Raw genomic sequence first — 22,588 nt, forward strand, 5'->3', positions numbered from 1 at the left:
TCTGCTAGTAGAATTGCAATGATCTCTTTATAAGAATGATTGCAATTCCAAATGTGCTGTGTCTAAGATAAGGACCAAGCATTTATTTATTTATTTTCCTGGCAGAGATTAAATCTCTTCCTTTCCTATTATGGATCTCTCAAAAAAAAAAAAATCTGATGATAGAGCTCGCTACCTAGATCATTCCAACTCATTAAACCAAGACTTATCTTTTATTTGCTTTTGACAGACTCTGCCAAATATTGCTGAATGTTGGCTTAAAGATCTCATCTTTGCCGGTGAAAGGTCTCTGACCATGATTAATTAGTGACCAAAATGAACTGAATCTGCAACAATACTATCTGTGGAATAGAGTTTTCTTGGATGTTTCCCATTTTTGTACGAATACAAGTTCTGCAAAACTATGCATGTGGTTGGTTAGTGAGACAAGCCCTTTGGAAGTGAAAGCCCCTCAACTCAATGCTAATTAAGGCCACTGTCCACCTCCTCATAGTTTCACTTTTTTCCAGAATCCTTTAGTGAACCTGGGCAAGCCTCAGTCTCTTCAGCTATAAACTAAAAGTGATTATAGCCTTTATCTCAAAGGGTTATTTTGAAGATCAAGTGAGAATTTATATGAAGCGTTTTGTTTTTCATTCACTTTTTAAACACTAGCTTTGGACAATTAGGTGTTGCAGTGGATAGAGCACTGGACCTGGAGCTGAGAAAACCTGAATTCAAATCTGGCCTCTGACACTCGCTATGTGACCCTGGGGCAAGTTACTTAACCTCGTTTGCCTCAGTTTCCTTATCCACAAAATGAACTCGATAAGAAAATGGCAAATTACTCTAGGATCTTTGCCAAGAAAACTCTCAAATGAAGGCTTAAAAGAGTTGGACATGGCTGACCAACAGCTTAATAAATGCTTTCCATTGATTCATTCATTTATTCATTCTTTCATTCTCTCTGTGAACTGAGGTTATTTAACAGTTTCTAAGTTTCATGAAATATAAAAAAGGGAACGAGAGCCTTTTCTCTAACTTGATCAAATGGGTAATACACAACATTAAAGAGTTAATTTTGGGTAGCTTTCTCATGGCTTCTGGAACTATATAACGTTTTATGGGTTCTATGCCTGGATGTCACCAGTGGTTAATGAACTCATTCCAGGTAGGAAAGTCTTTTTGGCTCCTTCAACAGATTCACTGGGTAGAGAAGATCTCCCAATTCCAGACGGTGACTTTTTAAAAATTTAAACATTTAAAAAATTTAAAGATTCACTTTAGTGAACTAAAGTGCCTGAAAATTAATCTTCCAACACTTAACCCAAAGTCTCTCACCTATTTGACACTTGATTAATTCTTGTTCTTGCTGCTGCTGTTGCTTTCCTAATTTTCAAGGAATTTTTGTCTTGTCTGTTTTGTTTTGGCATTGGGTCTACTATTCTAGTACCTAGGTTGGCAGTTAGAAATGTAGGTTTTTCTGGTCCTTTTCAGTATGGGAGATAATGTGGTTTAGGGCACTGATGGGCAAACTTTTTGAAGTGGGGGCCAAAGGAAAAGAAATGCTCATCTGTCAGTCTATTTCTTAGGTAACTCTTTCGAAGTTTCATTGTATTGTATCCTACTCATTGTATTCGTCAGATTAGGAATAATGTGGCACCACTGGATAGAACATTTCAGGGGGCCACATCTGGTCTGAGGGCTGTAGTTTGCCCATCACTGGTAGGGGAAGGAATGTTTACGTTAGAGTCATAGGATTTGAGCTTAAATTCTGACCTTTCTGCTTAATACTTAACATTGTGGCGTTGGGAAAATTGTAAATTCCGTAGCCTCAGCTTTCTCATCTCTAAAATGAGAAAGTTTGACTAGATAACTTCCAAAGTTGTATATGACTTTAAATCTATGGCTTTATCACCTTAATTAGAGAACTGGGAGTAAATATAGATCCTTTGATCATTTTCCACCATAGAAGACAGAGTTGCACAGTAGATGACATGATAGACTTTGGAATCAGGTGGGACATGAGTTCAAATGCCATCTCTGATATTTCCTAGTTATGTGACTTCAGTGAGCAATTTAACTAATCTCTTGAAGCCTCAATTTCCTTATCTGTAAAATGCGGATAGTGATACTTGCCGTGTTTATCTCAGAGGATTATAAAAAATCATCTCAAATGAAATAATATATGTAGAGTATTTGGGAATGAATCATTCAGCGAGCCTCAAAGTCTCTACTTACATGCCAGTGTCTAGCACTGTGTGGCACAATGAAGGCACTTAGTAAATGCTCATAGAGTCATTGATTGTCAGGCACTGTGCTAGGTATTATGGATACAGAGATAAAAATCATAGAAGTCCTTAGACTCACGGAGTTTACCTTTAGGAAGAGAGCCAAGATATACATATATAAATATGTATGAAATAAATGTAGAGTGAATTTCTAGGGGAAGGCACAGGAAGCTGGGAGTATCAGGAAAGGCTTCATGAAGAAGTTAACGTTGTATTAGTACAATTGTCATAGCTTATAATGGTCTAAGACAAATCTTCGGATGTCGTTTAATATTTCTGAACCATAATGGGAACTGACCTTGTAGTAGGTAGTCTCTGCACTCTTCTCCAGGATTCAATATATATGACATTTATCATATATATATGTATATATATGATAAATGTCATATATATTGATATATATATATATACACACACACACACACACACCCATCTCTAGACAGACATACAGACAGATAAACTGACAGACAAACAGACGGATAGAAGATAGATAGATAATCTTCCTACATACCTTTAGATTATGGTCATGACAGTATTGATTCAGTACAACCTTTCTCAGGTTTTTTTCTCACTATATTCTCTCAGAGTCAAGGCTGTATGGTGCCAGTTTATTGACTTCTAATTCCCAAAAGCTCTGAGATCTACTGAGAAAATCCAATATTATAGTTTACAGAGACCTTTTAAGAGTAAGATTGTGATTAAATCTCACAGATTAAAGTGATGATCAGAATTAAAATGCATAGCATTTGAATTTCCAGAAGTCTGAAGTTTGAAGGAGAATTTAATATAGAATCGGAGGACCTTGTTACATAATCCTGCCTCTGCCCCTTCATGAGTGTGTGACCTTGGGCAATTCACTTACCTTCTTAGGTCCTCAGTTTCCTCTTCTGTAAAATAAAGGGGTTTGACTAAATGATGCCTGAAGTCTTTTTTAACTGTCCCTGATCTTAATCTGTCATTCAGTAACTGATACAGACAGCTAAGAAAATTGAGATAGGGTTTGATTTTGTAAATCCATTCCAAGAGCCAGATGATGGTGCTGGTTAGAGAGGGCTGATTATATCCCTACACTTCACATCTTATTATCCCAATGCTTACATTCAATCTGTCTCCAAGTAGTTCCTGATTATCATAGAAAGGGAGCAATAAGTGCTTTGGCAGTGGTTACTGTTTGTTCCTACAGTTGCTCTCTGGCAAGTAGATAATATCCTCATCACCAATAGCCATCGAATGAATACTGGAATCCAAGCACTGCTTTTTTTCCCCCCTGCAATTAAAATAAAATCTTTTGGTAATTGTTTGGCGTTTCATCCAAAAATGTGGAGATGTTGACAGGGAGGGGATTCTGGAACAAATTGGTTATGGAAACTTTTCCTATATAATTTCTACATTACTACATTACTACAGTAGCTACATTTATTCTGAGATTCTCTGATCTTATGAAGATAAAATTCAAGAACTCAACTTTTCTTCTGTTCAATCCCTAATAATTTTTCTCTCTCTTTGGCTGTTTGTTTTATGGTGTAGAAACTTATCCACAGGAACTTCCTTGATCTCTTTCATAAATTAGAGAAAGAATTTCTAAGCTGGATTTCCAATAACCTTCTAGTAGTCAACAATTGGGTATTTGCTCTCTTTTAGGGGAAAAAATAGAAGAGAACCTATAAGCAGACAAAATCTTAGAAGTACTATTTAAAATATTTGTAGCAGGCAGCATATTAGGCCTGCGTTGGAATTCATGAACTCCTATTTCACTTCAGGTTCACAATTTCCAAAGATATCACTGAGATGATATGCAAAAAATTATCAGTGTTGATGATTATTTAACACCCACTATATGCATATATGCACTTTAGTATCAGAGAAATTGGTTTATTAGACTAAATTTTAGCATTAAGAAAATAACTATGGATTGAATGAATGGATTCTGTGGCAGCAAGTCAGAGTATCTCCCCCTGCTGACATTCCTGCACGCTTCCTAAATGAGTTCACTGTAAGATGAACTGATAACCGTAAAGATATTTATATAAAGAACAGGTCTGATTTTATTGACAATGAATAAACTATATTTACACCTCTATAAATGGGTTCATCCAGCACTGGAAAAGCCATTATACCCAACAGTGACAAAACTGTATTCTAAGTATTTCTGTGTTCCACTATGCCAAATTATTACCATTCACTTTTCTTCAAGTACAAATTTACCTATGCAACTCTTTCAGATGAGAACATATTCAATATCTCTCAAGCAGCTACCAACTAAGGCCATCTTGGCATATGAACTACAACTGAAATCCATATCCTTGGTCCCTGGGATAGTAAACCTATTCAACTTTGGAACTCTGAGTCTAAAGCTGAACTATCTTGATTGGAGACTGAATTAAGGCAAGCTAACATATTAGTTTTTGCTTCATATCCCATCCATTTATCCTTCTAGGACACTGGCTTTCTATATAATCTTTTTCTTCTAGATATTCTATAGTGTCATTGCTTCTGAAAAGGGCATGTTGGTATTGATTCGTAGGTCACCATCCCTCTGATTCCAAAACATGAAACTCCTTATAAAGTCTTCTTCTCTAAATGGCATCAATCTCTATTAAAAGATATGGTCCTTGAGAGAGAGGTTGTCTCATTCTTTTTTTAATTTAAACTTATTTATTTATTTACTTATTACATTAAAATATCCAGTTAGCTTCCTCCCTCCTATTTCTCCCCTCACTAGAGAAGTCATCATTTGAAAAAAAAAAGATATATGGATGCATAAAATTATGTTTTATTTCTGTTTATCAGTTCTTTCTCTGGTGTTAGACATACACAAGCCCTTCTTCAAATAATATTTCTGTTCTCTTGGTTCTCCTCATTTAATTCTATATAATTTCATGTAGATCTTTCAATGCTGTTTTTTCAAAATTAGCCTGTTCATCATTTCTTATGATGCAGTAGTATTTTATCACTATCATATGCCACAACTTGTTTATCCATTTTCCAATTGATAAGCATCCCTTCAAATTCTAGTACTTTGCAATTCATTTTATTTTTATCCCTAGAATTTAGCCCAGTGTTAGGTCAATATAAATTATTTATATATTTTTCATTCATTCATTCATTCATTCAGAATTTCAATTTTATTTAAATTCAGTTATCCGATCCCATTTTCAAATCAGCAGACAAGACTATGTGTACAATAGTGACCAGAGAGTGACTTTGGAATAACAATAATGAAAGTTTATGTTCCATTCAAGTAGACACAAATATTTGTGTCTGCTATGTTCCAAGAAAACCAGTTTTCTAAAGCATCCACTGACAAGAGAGCTAGATTAGGCAGAAACTACAGTGCACCCTGTATATATTCAACCTGTAATAGAATTCTTATCTCTGTGAGAACATGTCGATGTTATGCCATTAACTCAGTCCATGTTGTGAAGAAAAAAGTCAACCTACCCTAATTATCTAGGGACAAGTAGAAAAAAGTCAGAAATAGGAAAAAAGAGTAGGAAAAAAAGGTTGAATTTTTCGTTTTTTAAATGATAACCTTGGCACCATAGCAAGATTACTTAAAAGAATGTCAGATGTGGTCAGTGTTTGGCATGGAAGTTTAAAAGGTTCTTCCAGGTTCCTAAGTGTAAAGTATAATTGTTGTATGCTCCCTGTAATTCTTTAGCCTATTTGTCACCCTGCTGGCCAATACATTGAGTGGCTTATTCCATTGGCCAACAGGTCCTCTTGGCAGTACTTTAATCTTATGTATTTCATGGGAAATAGCACAATAATTCTCAGAGATTGACATGATTGACATGATTCTTGACCCTGAAAGTAAAATAGCACACTTTGGTTATTCTAAGAGATGCTATATTTAAAGGATGCTTATATTCTTATCCTAATCTCCGAAAGATATTATTGTTGTTCAGTTGTTGTCGGTCATGTATGAATCTTCATGACCCCATTTCAGATTTTCTTGGCAAAGTTACTAGAGGTTTGCCATTTCTTTTTCCAACTCATTTTTCAGATGAGGAAGGAGCAAACAGGGTTAAGTGATTTGCCCAGGGTCAAACAGCTGGTGAATATATGAGGTCAGATTTGAGCTCCACTGTACCACCTGGCTGACTTACTTTTTAAAAGATGGTCACTGTCCTCTTCCTTGGTCTTTGTTACTTTTTGCCTAGACTATAGCATTGATCTCCTTAACATTCTCATTGTTTCAAGTCTGTCATTCTCTAGTTCCATCTCTACACAGGTAACAGAAACTGTTCCTTCCTTCCTTCCTTCCTTCCTTCCTTCCTTCCTTCCTTCCTTCCTTCCTTCCTTCCCCTCTCATTCTTTACCTGTTTGTTTGTTTGTTTCTTTTCTTTCTTTCTTTTCTTCCTTCCTTCCTTCCATTCTTTCTTCCCCTTTATCTTAGAATCAGTATTCTATGTCAGTTCCAAAGAAGAGCAGTAAGGGCTAGGCAAATGAGCTTAAGTCACTTACCCAAAAGTCCCAAAGTGACCCAAAGTCACACAGCTGGAAAGTGTCTAAGGCCGTATTTGAACTCAATACCTTTCCTGGTCTCTACCCACTGAGCAACCTGACTGCCCCAGACCATATTTTCTTAAAGGCATATCTGACCATGTCACTTTACTACTTATAAACCCTCGTCACTCTCTATTGCTTCTACATGTAAATACCTGTTTGCAATTTAGAGCCTTTTACAACCTGCTTCTACTCTACCTTTCCTAGCATTATCTTTCTTGTTCTTCCTCTCATATAGCATTCCACCATCCATCTCTCTGTCTTTTCATTGACTGGGTCCCATACCTAAAAAGCTCTCCCTTCTTACCACCTCTTACTCCCTTCTTTGCCACCTCTTAGAATCTCTATTTTCCTTCAACTATTGACTCAATTGTCACCTTCTACATGTGGGACCTTATTTTGATCCTCCATGCTGCTAGTGTCTTTTCCTTGAAGCTTCTTGCATCCCTTTTGTATTTTTATAGGGATATGATTTTTCTCCACTGATAGAATGTAACTTTCTACTATATAAAAGCTATTTTATATTTGTCTTTCCATATGCCTAGAATCTAGCACAAGTCCATTCAAGCCAGAAAGTCAATTTGTTGACTTTCCTTGACTAGTCTTTGTATTCTTAGCATCTACCACAGTTCCCAGCACTTAGTAGCCATTTAATAAATTTTTGTTAATTTTTCAAATGATATCAAATGAAGGTTTCCATTCTTCATCCAGATGAAAACAGCTGCAGGAATATTCATTATTCCATAATATCAATTGTAGTCAACATCTGGATGAAAACACTTGTGAGAGAGTTTTTCTCATTGTCACATGATTCAGGTTTATCAAAAATGGTTTTTATTGCCTTTAAGAGCTCACCCTTTGGGTCCTCAACATTGTTGTTTGCACAAGCTGTTCTTAGGCTCGTAATAGTCTCTCTCCTCACCTTTGCTTCTTGGAACATCTGGCTCTCCAAAGGGAGGCTCTTGAAGCTAAGCCTTGAAGGGCTTTTCTCAAGTGCCACATCTTTGAAGAGGCCTTTCTTGATTCCCCTGGTTATTAGTGCCTCCTCTTAAATAAATCATTGTGCAATTTTCTTGTACATATCTTGTTTTTGTTCCTTTATTATATGTCAACATGTTTTATCCCCCTAATAGAATGTAAGCTCCATGGATGTTGAGCTGTCTTGCTTTTGTATTTGTATCCTCAGTACCTACTGCTTTATATATATATATATAGTAGGTTTTTAACACCTGCTTGCTATTGGATTGATAAACTTGGAACTCTGCAGATTAACTTTGCTATGAATATTAATGCTACTTTTGCTATTTTGCCTTTCAGGAACAGGGCAAGATAGGAGTGGTCTTCAACATTGGTACAGTGGACATCTCCATCAAAGAGGAAAGTACCCCAGTAAATGATGGCAAATACCATGTCGTGCGTTTCACCAGGAATGGTGGCAATGCCACACTTCAGGTTGACAACTGGCCAGTGAATGAACATTATCCCTCAGGTACACATTTTATATTAATTCTTCCCATCTTTCAAATTCCCATTCATATTTCTTAAGAATTTTCTCTGGACTGTTACCAAATCATTAAATATAAATATAAACTCATCTCTGTGGATTTTTTATGGGTTAAGACCACCACAGAAAGCTTCTGGAGACTTATTAAACCAGGGAGTGTTTAACCAACCCATTCATTACCTACCTAATGCTGGCTGGCTCATACTGAATTTAGGGAGTTAATGTGGTATAATGGAAAGATTGCTGCAATTGGAGCCATAGAACCTAGATTCAGATCCTGACTATGCCAATTGGTATCTGTGTAACTTTAGGCAAGTCTTTCCAACTCCATGGATCTGTTACCTCATTTGTAAAATAAAGATGTGTGAGACTGGATGGATATATGAGACTGGTGGGCTAGATGAACGATAAGATCCCTTCTAGTTTTAAATCAAGGAATTTATGACATAATTAACTTGTTTTAAAGTACAGAAAAATATACAGCTGAAGAAAATACTGTAACCTTTATCTAGATTGAGTAGAGAGATCAAGGTGATGTTCAAGCTAAATCTGATATTTGAGTTACCATTCAGCCAATTTAAATTAAAGATAAAAATTATGAAAATGGTGACAATGATCTCTCTCTGTGCTGCAGGCATTTCAAATCTTAAGTGGTATGTGAATGAAACTGTTGTTAATCTCATTCTTGTGTGGATGATGAGGAAGGCAGCTAAGGACCAAATTCTAGCCATTTTCTGTTTGATGGATAGGGCCTAGGAGGCATACTATACTATAATTGTTTTTTTTGTGGATGCATGTTTAAATTTGCTTTAATTTTTGATTGAAAGAATTAATAGAAGGAGAGCTTCTAGAAGCAGATACTAGTAGTTATCAAGAGCTTGAGAAAAAGTTTACTTCTTTAAATAAGGCTGCTCAAATATCTCCTTCCTTTTCTCCCTTTCTCCATCTCAACTCTCAGTGTTTTTATGTTTTCATCCTAGATCACCTACAATAGTATTGTCTACTCTTAATGATGACCTGGTCAGGAGTATAGAAGGAAACAAAAGTTTTGTGCCTTAAATTTAGAGGTCAACTACCATTGTCCATTTACCTGTCATCTAACTCTCTAATGTGAAATGTGTGTGCTATCATCATTCTCTAGACCCCAAGTTTTGTCACATTCTGCCTCCCAATGAGGTGAGCACAGATGACTACTGGTAAAAACCCTGGACATATTATTGAAAACTTTTATGTTATCAATGAACAATTTACCTTATAATTATGCAACGTGAAAAAAATACCCATGGCTCATTGAACCTAATTATATCTCAGGACACATGACTTGAAAGATCTAATCACCGCATCTAAGGCAGTCTGATTTAAATTTATAGCCTATTGATAGCTTCAATACATCCAGCCTTTTCTTTGTTATAGAAGGTTTAATCAAAAGCACAAAACAAAACAAACCAGCATTCTGAATTCCCAAAGGTGATTGAGAAAATAATTCTGTCTATTTCTTTGGTCTCACTGTCTCATTTTTTATATAGTAACCAAATGACCCTGTGGCTTCATTTTTTATTCTGCCTTCTCTTAGCACTTTTGGGTTAAGTCATAGATGGGCTTTGATGAAGATATTCTTGTAGAGGATGGGCTTTTGAAAATAGCCAGAGGCTTTATAGGATGTTTTCCTGGCATCCAAATGCAAGATACTAATAGAAATGATTTTCTTTTCAAAATGCATGTTATTTAAGCCCTAGAGGGGGAAAAAAAACAACAAAATGGATAGAGATCTTAGAAGCTCTTCATTTGCTCATAGGGAAAAAAAATCAATCCTGCTCTGTGAATATCATCATTGGTCCTGCTAGTGCTGCTAGAGGGTCTGTCTATGTTTCTATTAGGAATTTCAAGGCTTTCTAAATTGGTATTAACCACATGCCCTGAGCTCACACAGAAAATACAAAGCTAAACTGCCAGCAATAGAACTTGCATATCTTTAGCCATTGTAAAGCCATAGACGTGTAAGCAACCTGGTGACCCTTCTGTGTTTGTCTATCTCAGAAATTCTTTGTGTGTTCAGTTTCAAATAATATGTGGCTTTGCAACTTGTCCCTAATATATAACTGAAGCTTTCTTTAGCAATATTTCTTCCCCAGAAAAGGGTGATGGGTTAGGTTGTAGTCATTTAAAATTATGGTTTAGTAGAGTCTTTTAAAAACAAAATAATGATTATGCTGTTTAGCATTTATATAGTTCTGTAAGGTTTGCAAAGCTCTTTGCAAATATTTTCTCACTTTCTCTCTATCCTAGGAGAGAAGTATTATCCCTATTTTACTAATGAAGAAACTGAGACAAACAGACTCTTAATGAGTTGCTCAGGGTTAAATAGCTAGTAAATGTCTGAGGCTGGATTTGAATTCAGATCTTCCTAACTCCATATCTGATTCCCTATTTTACTAAACCATCTAGCAATCTCTAACAGGTGAAATTCCATCAAAAGGAACTGGGAAGTTTTTTAAAATGTTCACAATGATTGCTCCACTCAATTCTCCCTCTGCTTCCAAATACCCGATAACGTAGTTAGGGTCATTGTTATAATTTTTATATACACATATACAGAGAGACATACATGTAAGGATCATAACACAAACATGTGTGCATATACAGGTATGATTGTGTGTGGTATATGCATCGTACATAAAACACACATGAATATTGATACAGATACACAAGTTTGTATTTGAAGATGCCCTAGACAAGATGATCTCTGAGGCCGATTGTAGCTCTAAATCGATGATCTTATAATCTGTATGTCCAGAGTTAGGTTAATAAAGATGTAGAACTAAAAGCCCGCCAGAGGCAGAAACATATTTATGCAGAGTCATTCTTAAAGCATTGGTGACATGTTTATAACTAGGTCCCAATGTGTCAGAATAATGGATCCTGTGAAGTGGTCACATTATTTGAATTTACATTCCATATTTCTATTGGGTTAGAGCTAACTGTCCTGTTTACATAATTAGAATTTAAATACATGGCACCACTTCACTGAATTGATTATTTGTAAGACTCTAGTCCTGGTTGTACAATATTCATTGGAATTCATTCATTGGAATAGCCTTCAATATTCAAATGAACCAATTACCATTTACCATTGGTTGCCTAATTATGATCCTCCAGGTTAGGATTTGACTTTTCTTTTAAGTTTTAGAGCTCATTTTCCCTAACATTAAATTTGATTCACTTTCTTGTATTTTCTATATTCTTTCACCTGTGAAATGGGAAGAATTCAGCTTACAGAATTCTATTCTTCCAAACTTACCTGCCCAGACTGCTGGAACAATTCCATGGTGTAAAGTGCTATACTGGCTTTGAAGACAATTTGGCAAGAGCAGTTATATAAAATGAGTGACTTTATTTTAAAGAAGTCATCAAAAATACTTCCCAGAGCCCAAGCTTCATTGAACAATTCATCCCATTCTGCCTAGATGGTTTCTGAAACATTAATTTCTCTTATACCTTCCCTACCCCCATGCATTTATTAAATGCCATTCCTAATACTATACCAGCATCAATGAAAAATACCATTATTTGTCTAATACTAATGCCCAGAAAGCAAATAAAACAGTGTAGATCCAGTTCAGAGAACATGATCTCAGGGAATTCATGCTCCACTGAGGTTTCCCACTTTGAAATAAGATAGTCAAATGTTCAGTCTTCTCTTGGGCATTGATAGGACTTTATTAGAACTTTACTGGAACACCCAAGAAGAAACTAGTTAGAGACCAGCTGGGTTCATGAAATATAGGGTTGGTTCTTTCTGAATCACAACTGTCAAACAAGAAGAATATAAAATGAGAATGGCATAAATACAAAAAGAGGCTTCTAATGATTCCTCAAAAAATGTTTTAATTCTATTTTTCTATATTATTACATTATTAGGAATAGATACTGATAAAAAGCATTTTTGAAGGGGAATATTTTGTTTTATTTTGAAAATGTAGATAGAATGATCAGGAACTCAGAAAGTGAGATAAAAGACAAGCAGTCCACCATGACCTTCTAACCAATAACAAATGTTGCTTTTAAAGCCCCTCTGTAACTGTCTTGAAATTTTGTGGAGGTGATGGTGAGGGAAAGGAGGTGGGAAAGTGAAAGACAAGTTTAAAGTGACGAAGGAATTCATTTCAGCATGAAGCTAGAGTCCTCATGGGAAACTGAGATGGCTTGAATTGTTAGCATTCATTTTTAGATATTCCTGTGGTTGACTGGATTATGGAAATCTAAATGTGGTATTGGGCAAGACCACAGGACTTGGATCTCAAAGCCTTGAATTCACATCTCACTTCTACCACTTATTTGTTTTCTCTGGGTTTTCTATTCCTCATCAGTAAAATCAGTTTTGTGATGACTTCTTTCTTTTTTCCACTCCTAACTTTCTTTGATTTTTATTCATTAGACTCTAAGCTCCTTCAGGGGAGAGACTGTCTTTTGTCTTTTGTTTTTTTTTTTTTTTTCATCACCAGCACTTAGCACAGTGCCTAACACATATTAAATGCTTAATAAGCGTTTATTAATCTACTGATGAGCATACATGGTATATGACATTGGTTTTCTGAGTCTTATTCATAGAACATTAAGGCCCTGTTCAAATTGGGACCAGGTTTCCCAAGAGATACTCTAATGTGGTGATTCCCAAAGTGGGTGATGCAGCAATCCAGGGAGGCGGTGATGGCCACAGGTGCATTTGGGGGTGGTGAATAAGTGAGGGAGCAGTGATTGTGTGTGATAGGGGGCACTAAGTAATATTTTTTCTGGAAAGGGGGCAGTAGGCCAAAAAAGTTTAGGAGCCACTGCTCTAATGGAATTAGGATCTACTACATGCAAATATTCTTTCTGTTCATATAGAATGCAACCTATCTTGATCTTCCTAATCCTCACAGCTCTTACTCATGCCATATCATAAGTGTGCCACAGGAGTTTCATTCGACATCCTGGGCCTTTATTCTTCATATCACAAATGCACCAGTGGAACACAAGACTTATCTTGAGCAATCAGGCATCCACTGGCCCATACTTATATTGGCAAGATAAAGCAAGCCAAAGGAACCCCACATTTCTGAAATGAGGAAATTAAACTTGATAGCCTCTAAAATCCTTTCCAGCTCTAAAAATGTCTCTGTGATCCTATAATAACTCAAGAGATGACCCTTAACAAGGTTTATAAACATCTCAGAGCTTCCATCCTTTGATAAACTGTACATTATTTCAGTCCTGTCCTGGCTCTGGGAAATGGATACATGAATATCAATAAAACATGGTCTTTACAGTAATATTCCATGTTGGCTGCCATTTTGAATATGCACAAGATTGAGTGAATTCAGAATAGTTTTCTTTGTGTACTTAATAGCAGACTGACTAATGTGCTTTTTTTTTCTTTCCCCTTAAATCAATAGTGGGGTGATGGGTATCTGGGTGGCACAGTGGATATAACACTAGGCCTGGAATTGGGAAGACCTGGGTTCAAAGCTGACCTCTGATACTTCCTAGCTTTGTGACAGTGGGAAAATCAGTTAATCTGGCTTGCCTAACCTTTGCCCTTAAATCTTAGTGTTGTTAATAGGACAAAAAAATAAAGATTTAAAAAATCGTTGGCGAACTTCATCAAAATGCTATATGACTATTGAGCTGAATTAATTGTGAGTTACAAGAAGGCAATAGTGAGCCCCATTAAAACTGAAGATGGTCTCCCTATAGTGTCACCTCCCAGAGATCATTTTCTTAAATGTAAGCTTCTTGGATAGCCATTTCCCTGTTTCTAAGAACCATCCCCAAAATAAAACCAAATCTTTTTTTTTTTTTTGGTCATAAGAAACCTTATGGGCTACAAAGAGTAGTTTCTGCCAGAAGGTAGTTCAGGTAATGAAAGCCTCTGACATGTTTTATTTCAAACTCTTATAGGCTTCTCATATATTTAGTACTTTACATAGGAATAAAAGAGATTTTAAAGAAAGCTCTTCATGTACAGGCTGAGGTCATTGAGATTTCTAAGGGTTAAAAACAAATCTTGGAGCTTGACTTGAAACTGAAACTCCGGAGACCGTAGTCTTTCATTAATTCCTAGCCAGGAGGTTGTCTTTGCCTGTCTTTCTATCTTTGCTTGTGAAGATTTGAGACTTTGCCAGATTTGGAGAATGCATTAAAATAAGCTACATCTACCTGCTCATTCATCCATACAAGACAAAATCTACCTTCAGTTTCAAGCAGGAAAGGGAAAGGAGATGGTAAAGAAACCCAAAAGAACCAGAGGTATAAAGACTATTGGAAAAGGAAGATAATTTCAGTCATATTTGTAGATATCAAATTTCAAAATTTTGTAAAGGCAAACTTAGATAGAAACATTCCCTGCAAGGTTCATATTGACTTCGAAAACTACAAATTAACATTATCTATATTTTATTTTATTTTTTAAACATTTTCAGTTTAATTTTAATGTGGTAGAAGATAGTATTCAAGAATTTTACAAAGAACATAATCCTGGAACCTAAGTTTGCCACTTATAGTTTAGAATATTTGTTTTTCTATGCCTTTTAAGTTCTGTTGACTTAGTAGCCCAAATTTCTTCCAAGTTCTAAGGACTTCTATTGAGAAAAGCTGATATTTTTTCTTATAGTTTAGCCTAATTTGATATTAGGAGGAAGGGACATGAAAAGGGGATGGGGATTGAGAATGAGAAAATTTGCCTCTTCCACTAGCTTATTGTATGATTTTCATTAACTCACTTCATCTCTAAGAACCTACAGATTTTTATCTATTAAATAAGCCCCACTTAATCCAGATAGTCACCAGAGTTCCTTTTGGTTCTAGCATTCTATTCAGTGTCTTCACTTAAGGGACCAGCCTTTATTCTTTCATGTAGAATAATGTATGGGAGAGAGCTACAAGGGAACACCTTGTACCTGATTTCAATTACAAAAACATGATTTATCATTATATACAGATTTAATATAGACAAGAGGAAGGAGGTTGAGGGAAGAATGAAAGCCTGTTTTTGAAAATCATCTTGATGTAAAATGTGTCTCTTGCCCAGCGTCATGCCCTGTCTCTGTGTATGTTTATTTTTGTGTGTGTGTATGCATCTATAAGTATATCTATATTTATATCTCTGTATATCATCCATGCAAAACAAAAATCTACATTGTTTCATCAGTAAAGTGAAAGGAGAGATAATGAAGAAACTCAAAGGGACATGAGGAATAAAGACTATTGGAAGAGAGTATAATTTGTCATTTTTGTAGATATCAAATTTCAAAAATTTGTTAAAAGCAAACTCAAATAGAAGCAGATCCTTGTAGACTTCTTATTGACTTAGGAAACCACAAATTAATAACATATGTATTTCATTTACCCCATATAGTGTAACAAAAAAAAAAATGATTGCCAAATCTGATCAAAAGAAACCAGGCTAGTCTACTTGCTGACAAAATTGATTTCATTCTTTCCTACAGAGTTATCATTTGGCAGCAAAATAATAATAATATCACTACTTTGGAGTAGTATAGTGCTTTGTGGTTTGCAAAATGTATTCATTATCATATTATTTGCCCTTTATAACATTTTCCTCCTTGGGTTGCCTAGACTAGGGAATTCATCATCAAGTGGCTAGTCTATCTTTTTAAAAACAATATTTTTCTGGCATTACTGTGTAGCAATAAGTTATAAGTACTGAAGTTAATAAAAATAAATACAGAAGAATTGAGTTGGAAGGGGGATCAAAAGATGGACCATGGATCAATGTATGGTAGTTGTGATCAGACTGTGACATATTAGCAACAACAAAATGAAATTTTGCCGAAGTGATCTCTTTAGATTAGACTACAGAATAATTAGATTTAGACTACAGAATAAAATGTCTAATGGAAAACAAAGACCAACTAGCCATTTACTTACAACAGCAGATCACCAAAGAATTGCACTCCATTGGTATCCTCACAAAGTCAGTTGAATGTATGGAAATCCCTTTAGCATGTTGGGTGGAACCATTGTGGTGTACTTGAGGGAGGAATCAGAGAAGATTTCTGCAATCTGATTAGGAATGGATGATTTGCAATCTGTATCATTAGAAGGAATATCTATGTCAATAAGTTTATAGATCCACTGGAATATTGAAATTAGTTATGTATCATTATGTTTCATAAATAATGAAATGGAGAGACAGGATATTAAAGCGATCAGTCAATGAGCTAACAATTGGCAGGGCCAGATCTTTAACCTATACTCATTGTCTCAGAAACGGCAATGGCCTTAAAGGTCCATTGCAAGAAATTTTTCACTGTTATAATCATATATGAGTAACATTCCCTAGATTCAATGGAAATAGAGAATGACCACAGCTAAAGGACTGAATTTCTATTATCGTTGACTCATTTCAGTCCTGTCAGTCTCTTCATGACCCCATTTGAGGTTTTCTTGGTAAAGACATCAGGATGATTTGCCATTTCCTTCCCCAACTCATTTTACAGATGAAGAACTTAGGCAAACAGGGTTATTAAGTGACTTGCCCAGGGCCACACAACTAGCGTCTGAGGCCAGATTTGAACTGAGGAAGAGGAATCCTTTTGACTCCAGACAGCACTCTGTACACTGTACCACCTACCATCCTCTGTTTTCTTTTTCTACTTTTCTATTTCTGTTACCAAACCTGCCCCCTCTCAATGTACAAAAACAAAAACAAAAGACATTTTCGAACTTTCAGTGGTCGGTTTTATTTGGTGACAGTAATAGCTCTGCTGAGACATTGTAGAATGTGACATCTTCTATCACACATAACCCTGCCAAATGCGCCCTGGTCATTCACTGGGATATGCCACAGTGTTGAACCTTTGAGTCCTGTCAGAAATAATTCATCATTTCTGTTTCTAATGCTACTGTAGCTCAGGCCACCTATGTCATCTCCCTCTCCTTTACTAGTAGATGAACCTCGTTGCCAATATTGGGGCATTTCTGCCTACTGACAGCCTAAATCTTTCATGATCCTGCCCTCCCTTTCCATACCCTCTCAAAGCAGATATGCCATAGGGGTTGACCTTTATTAAATGAAGGTCTGTTTTATAGCCTAATAATCAGTGGGTGGGAGGGAAAATGGGTAGAGAATGGGGACAAAAGTGCAGGGAAGGAGGGAAGAATGGAAAGGGGGTTAATTTTGGTTAGATTGACCAAACTTCTTTTCTCCTCTGTGATTTTCCAGCCACAAGATAAATAGCCTTGTATCTTACAAGCTAAATACAATTACCACTATCAAACCTAGAGCCTTTCTCTCCCTGTAAATGTCTCTTGGAAGCTGATAAGCTTTTCAAGGGGAACTGTGGGCTTCTGCCTAATCCTGAGATTAAACGCAGCCACCCAGAAGACAGCCAGAGATAATTTTTTTTCTCTCTCCCCAAGAGGGAAGAGGTGGGGGTAGGAATATAGGGAGAATACCCAGATCCTCTCTTGAGATATTAAGCGGACATACACACGACTCAAGGTTATTTGTAAAGGAATTACACGAAACACAATTGAGCTTGTTATAATGATGAGGAATTACATCAGATAAAGTGATGGTTGTTATAGTTACTAAAGATGAGACTTATCAGGGATGCCTCTGGGACTGGGTAGGGCATGTGGGCAGGAGGGTGAATGAGGGAATTAATTTTTTTTTCTATGAGCTTCTCTGATACTACATTAAATGCTCATTTTAGTCTTCTGACCTAGTGTATCCTTTTAAAAATTGAATAACATGCGACAATGATTCTTATGAATATATCTTAAATCATTTAAGACTAGATCTATGTGGAGATTAAGCTGGACTTCAAGTTCTGTTTCTAAGGGGAATGGGTTTGCCATGGAACTATATAGTCTTTTATCTATCTCCTTATATCCAATCAAATTCAATGTGAAAAAAAACAAAAACCTGTTACCTAGGGTTTTTGCACAGTCTATGTGCTTCCCCCCCTCCTCCCTTTTATGCAAAACCTGTTCAGGGATCAAACTGATAACCTTCACTTCTTCAGACCCTGTTATGCATAGACTTAACTAACTCAAATTCACATGCAAGTAGATATACCTACATGATATACCTTTCAGATGATTACATTGAGGACCATACACAGGAACTCCCAAGTAATTGCATTTTTAAAAGCTTATTTTAATGTTGATTGGAAGATGTTTAATTAAATTCACAAAACTTTTAAGAAATTCAAATCCCTACTCTATCCACAGAACAGAATGTTCACCTTAGTACCTTGGAAAAGTTACATAGGGCCTTACTTTCTCAGTTTCACTATAGAATGGGTATTCTAATATTAGAAAAATCATTAGAAAAAGGCATATAAAGGAAATGTTGATTTTTTTCTGAACTCAAGCCAAACCATTACCTAGCACCTACCTAATAATATGATTTATCTACAAGAAAAATACTTCATATCTTGAAAGCCCCCTCAGTTTAATTCCTGCACAAGATGTTAAGAATATATATCACTTCTTTTAAAGTCCATAATATACATTAAATTTCTTCAATAGCTACTACATGAATATCTAATAATAAAAATAATATATACATATATGCATACATACACACATATATACACCACACAAATTACATGCCATTTATAGTTCTATAAAGCGCTGAGGGTAATGAAAGGCATTATATGCAGTAAATCACAAATCAATAGTAATCATATTTTGGCTCATCACAGAGAGATAAAGATAACCCACTAGTCTCCTCTGAAATCCCTGTCAATATCCCCAATACACAAAATTGCTGAAATAGGAGAAATGGAAAGAGAAAAAGTGTATTAAAGGCAAAAAGTTATTTTTAACTCTGAATTTCATAAAAAATGGTTGTATTTAATTAGACTCCCAATGATATTTACCTTTGGTTTTTCCTCATGATATTTGATTTTTCACATGATGTCTTTACATGGCTCTCCAGCAAACATTCCAATCCTTCTGGTTGGCATTCGTTAAGGGAATATGGAAAATGTCATTGATAGATTTTAAAGTATCTCATAAAAAAGCTTTACATATGTAAAGGAGACGACTAAGCAGCAGTTCAGATGCACAGTTTGAAGATGATGATAGCATAGAATTAAGGGGAAGATATTGCCAAGACATACAATTACAGAGTGACAATTTTATAAAGATACTTCTCAATTAAAATCTCAACAACACTGAAATTTTTTAAAAAGACTTTTAAAAAGTTTTAACCCCACAAAACCCATTAAATTACGACCCAATTGATGATTATGACCACCATTATCTGTTGTGTGTATTGTGTTTGAGTTAAGTTGTTTTTACTCATCTCTTATGAATATAGTTATACTATTTTATTAAACCTTTACCTTCATCTTGGAATCAATACTATGTATTGGTTCCAAGGCAGAAGAGTGGTAAGGGTTAGGCAATGGGAATTAAGTGACTTGCCCAGGGTCACACAGCTAAGAAGTGTCTGGGGCCATATTTGAACCCAGGACCTCTCATCTCTGGGCCTGACTCTCAATCCACTGAGCCACCCAGCTGCCCCCTATTTATACTATTTTTAATGGAAAAATTGGTTAATATTTAGTCTGTAGTCTAAAGCTATAAAATCTTTTCTATGTACAAAGCTAATTAGCTTACATAGTAATTAAACCTTGGCCCTTGGGTACGTAGGCTACTCTAAAGTCACAGAAGGTTAACTAGCTTGAAATACATAGTTAAGTAAATACATATATCCTTAAATGGATCTTTCTGATGACCACATTCAGGGCCATACACATAGAAGCACTCAGACATTTGAATTAAAGAGGCAAACCCTATTAATTAGTTTATAGATATAAATTCACTTAGAAACTATAGTACTCACCCATAAATCTTACTAATAATCAGTAAAAAGCCAAATAACTTTGTGAGGAGAACATTAGATTTGTAGGTTCTAGGTTTGAATCTTAGCTCAGCTTCTTTCTAGCTGGATAATTCTGGGTAAATGACTTAAGTTCTTTAAATCTCTCTAAATCTCCCTTATCTGTACAATGGAGGTAATAACATTTTCACTGCCTTTTTCCAGTGATTTCTAATAAGGAAAGTGCTATGGAGTTTGTCAGTTAATAAATTGTCAGTCAGCCTATAAACATTTACTAAGCATCTATGTGCCAAACACTGTTTTAAGTACTAGAGATACAAATAAAGGGAAAAAACAAAACAAAAATTACCAGTCTTAGCTGTCAAGGAGCTCACAGTGTAATAGTGGAAACACCATGCAAATAACTGTGTGTAAACTAGATAGATAGACAGATAGATAGACAGATAGATTGACAGACAGACACATATATGTGTGTGTGTATATAAATATATAATATATATTCCTTCCACAAAGTAGAAAGAATCAACAGAAAGATTCCATTAGAGTTAAGTGGGATTGGAAAAGACTTCTGCAGAAGATAAGATTTTAGCTAGAATTTGAAGGCAGCCAGGGGAGCCAGGAGATACAGTTGAGAAAAGTGGGCATTCCAAGCATAGGGGACAGCCTGTAAAAATGCCCAGAGAAATGATATGGAGTAGTTTGTAGAAAGGTGAATAGTTTTACAGATTTAAAGATAATGTGGCATATCATGAGAAATATACACTGGATTTGGAGATGGGTTTTAAGTTCTGTTCTGCTAAAATTGCTACTTCTGTGATCTTTAGCAAGAAATGTCTCTTCTCTAGACTTCTATTTCTTCATTTGTTGGTAATGTTTGGGATTCACTTAGATGGTCTTAAATGTTCTTTCTTCAGCCTGAAATCTTATAAGGTTTTGCATTATACCATATATTATCATAATAGCTAGCATTCTTATAGCTTTCTAAAGTTTGCTAAGCATTGGACTTAGAATCAGGAAGACTCATCTTCCCAAGTTCAAATCTGTTCTCAAACACTTATTAGCTATGTGATCCTGGTCAAGTCACTTAACTCTGCCTTGATTCCTCATCTGTAAAATGAACTGATGAAGGAAATAACAAACCACTGCAGTATCTGCTAAGAAAACCCCAATGAGGTCATGAGTTGGACGTGACTGAAACTACTTAACAAGTGGTTTATATGGTATCTCATTTGATACTCTCAACAACTTTGGCAGGCTATTATTATCACCATTTTGCAAATGAAGAAAATTGAGTCTGAGAAAGCTATGCCTTGCTCATTATCACTTAGCTAGTGGATTAGACAAGATGACAAATTGGACTTAAAAGTAAAAGGAAATATCATAATCTTTCTGTAGGAGATAAGGGATGAGAAACTAATGTTAAAGAAGTGAATTAACTGAGACAACCCACCCCAAATACCATTTTGGGGATATTTTGAATATATTCCCTCCATGTTTGGGTTTATTTGGGCATCAAAAACTGAGTGAAAAGAATGTACCTAATCTATTCTCATGTCTTTTGAAAAGTGAATGAAAATTTTCACACAATTAGTAGCAAATAACCTAATACATTTATTTTAACATAATACAAGGGTAAAAGGGAAAATAAACTTTGCAATAAAAGCCAAATGCTCTTGTTTCAATTCAGCTAAATTCTGTTCATGTAAAATGCATTTATTTTTATCTGGAGAAATGCTCTTCTCTTTTTCTCTCTATCACTCACAGGTCCTCCAGCTTTCTTCACAATCTCTGGATTAACTGTTTTATTTCATTCTCAGCAGCATAAAATTTCTTCTTTAGTATTCTTCTGTTTTACCACAAGTATTTATTGTTCTATTTATCCTTCCTGTCCTGACATGGTCACTTGTAATTTTTCCCAATCTATATCATCCTTAGCCTACTGGCCAGAACCTTTAAGTTATACTTCAGTCTATTCTACCTCATGCAATTTGTTTATTCCTTTTGAAAATAGAGGGGATTCTGGGTGAGTCTCTACTTGTCTTCTATTCTGTCTTGAATCTCAATCTTTTTTTTTTAAATCTAACATAGTATAGAAGAAAAAGCATTCAAAGGGGAATCAGAAAACTAGTTATATCTTCTTGTGTTCCAGTATCTCTACATTTCTATTCATTGCAGGCAAATAGTTGACCAGAGGCATCAACAACTTGAAGACAGAATGCTGTTCAGACCTTCTTAGCTTCTGGAATCTGAGTGTCAGGTGGAATTCTGGTTTAATATAGCTGACATACAACAATCCTGATACTCATATTATACTTGTTCCAAGGAAGGCAAGGGAGAATTAGAAACCATCAAAACCACCCACTTCCAAAAGCATAGATTAGAGAACTATCTTCCTGTGAAAGTCCTAAGGAATATATATATATATTCCATATATATATTCCATATATA

At 35.6% G+C, this 22,588-nt stretch overlaps 1 protein-coding gene across 9 annotated transcripts in view; it reads left to right on the top strand.

Annotated features, from left to right (window-relative positions):
- The window catches only part of NRXN3 (neurexin 3), a 2,038,283-nt gene that overhangs the window by 1,811,501 nt on the left and 204,194 nt on the right, over positions 1–22,588 (top strand). For all 9 annotated transcript variants that reach the window (XM_044664970.1, XM_044664971.1, XM_044664967.1 and 6 more), the window contains one exon: positions 8,097–8,268. In XM_044664970.1, coding sequence (XP_044520905.1) covers positions 8,097–8,268 — 172 coding nt within the window. The remainder of the gene's footprint in view (positions 1–8,096; positions 8,269–22,588) is intronic.

This window comes from Gracilinanus agilis, chromosome 2 (genome assembly GCF_016433145.1).
Source record: "Gracilinanus agilis isolate LMUSP501 chromosome 2, AgileGrace, whole genome shotgun sequence".
NCBI classification, from domain to species: Eukaryota; Metazoa; Chordata; class Mammalia; order Didelphimorphia; family Didelphidae; genus Gracilinanus; species Gracilinanus agilis.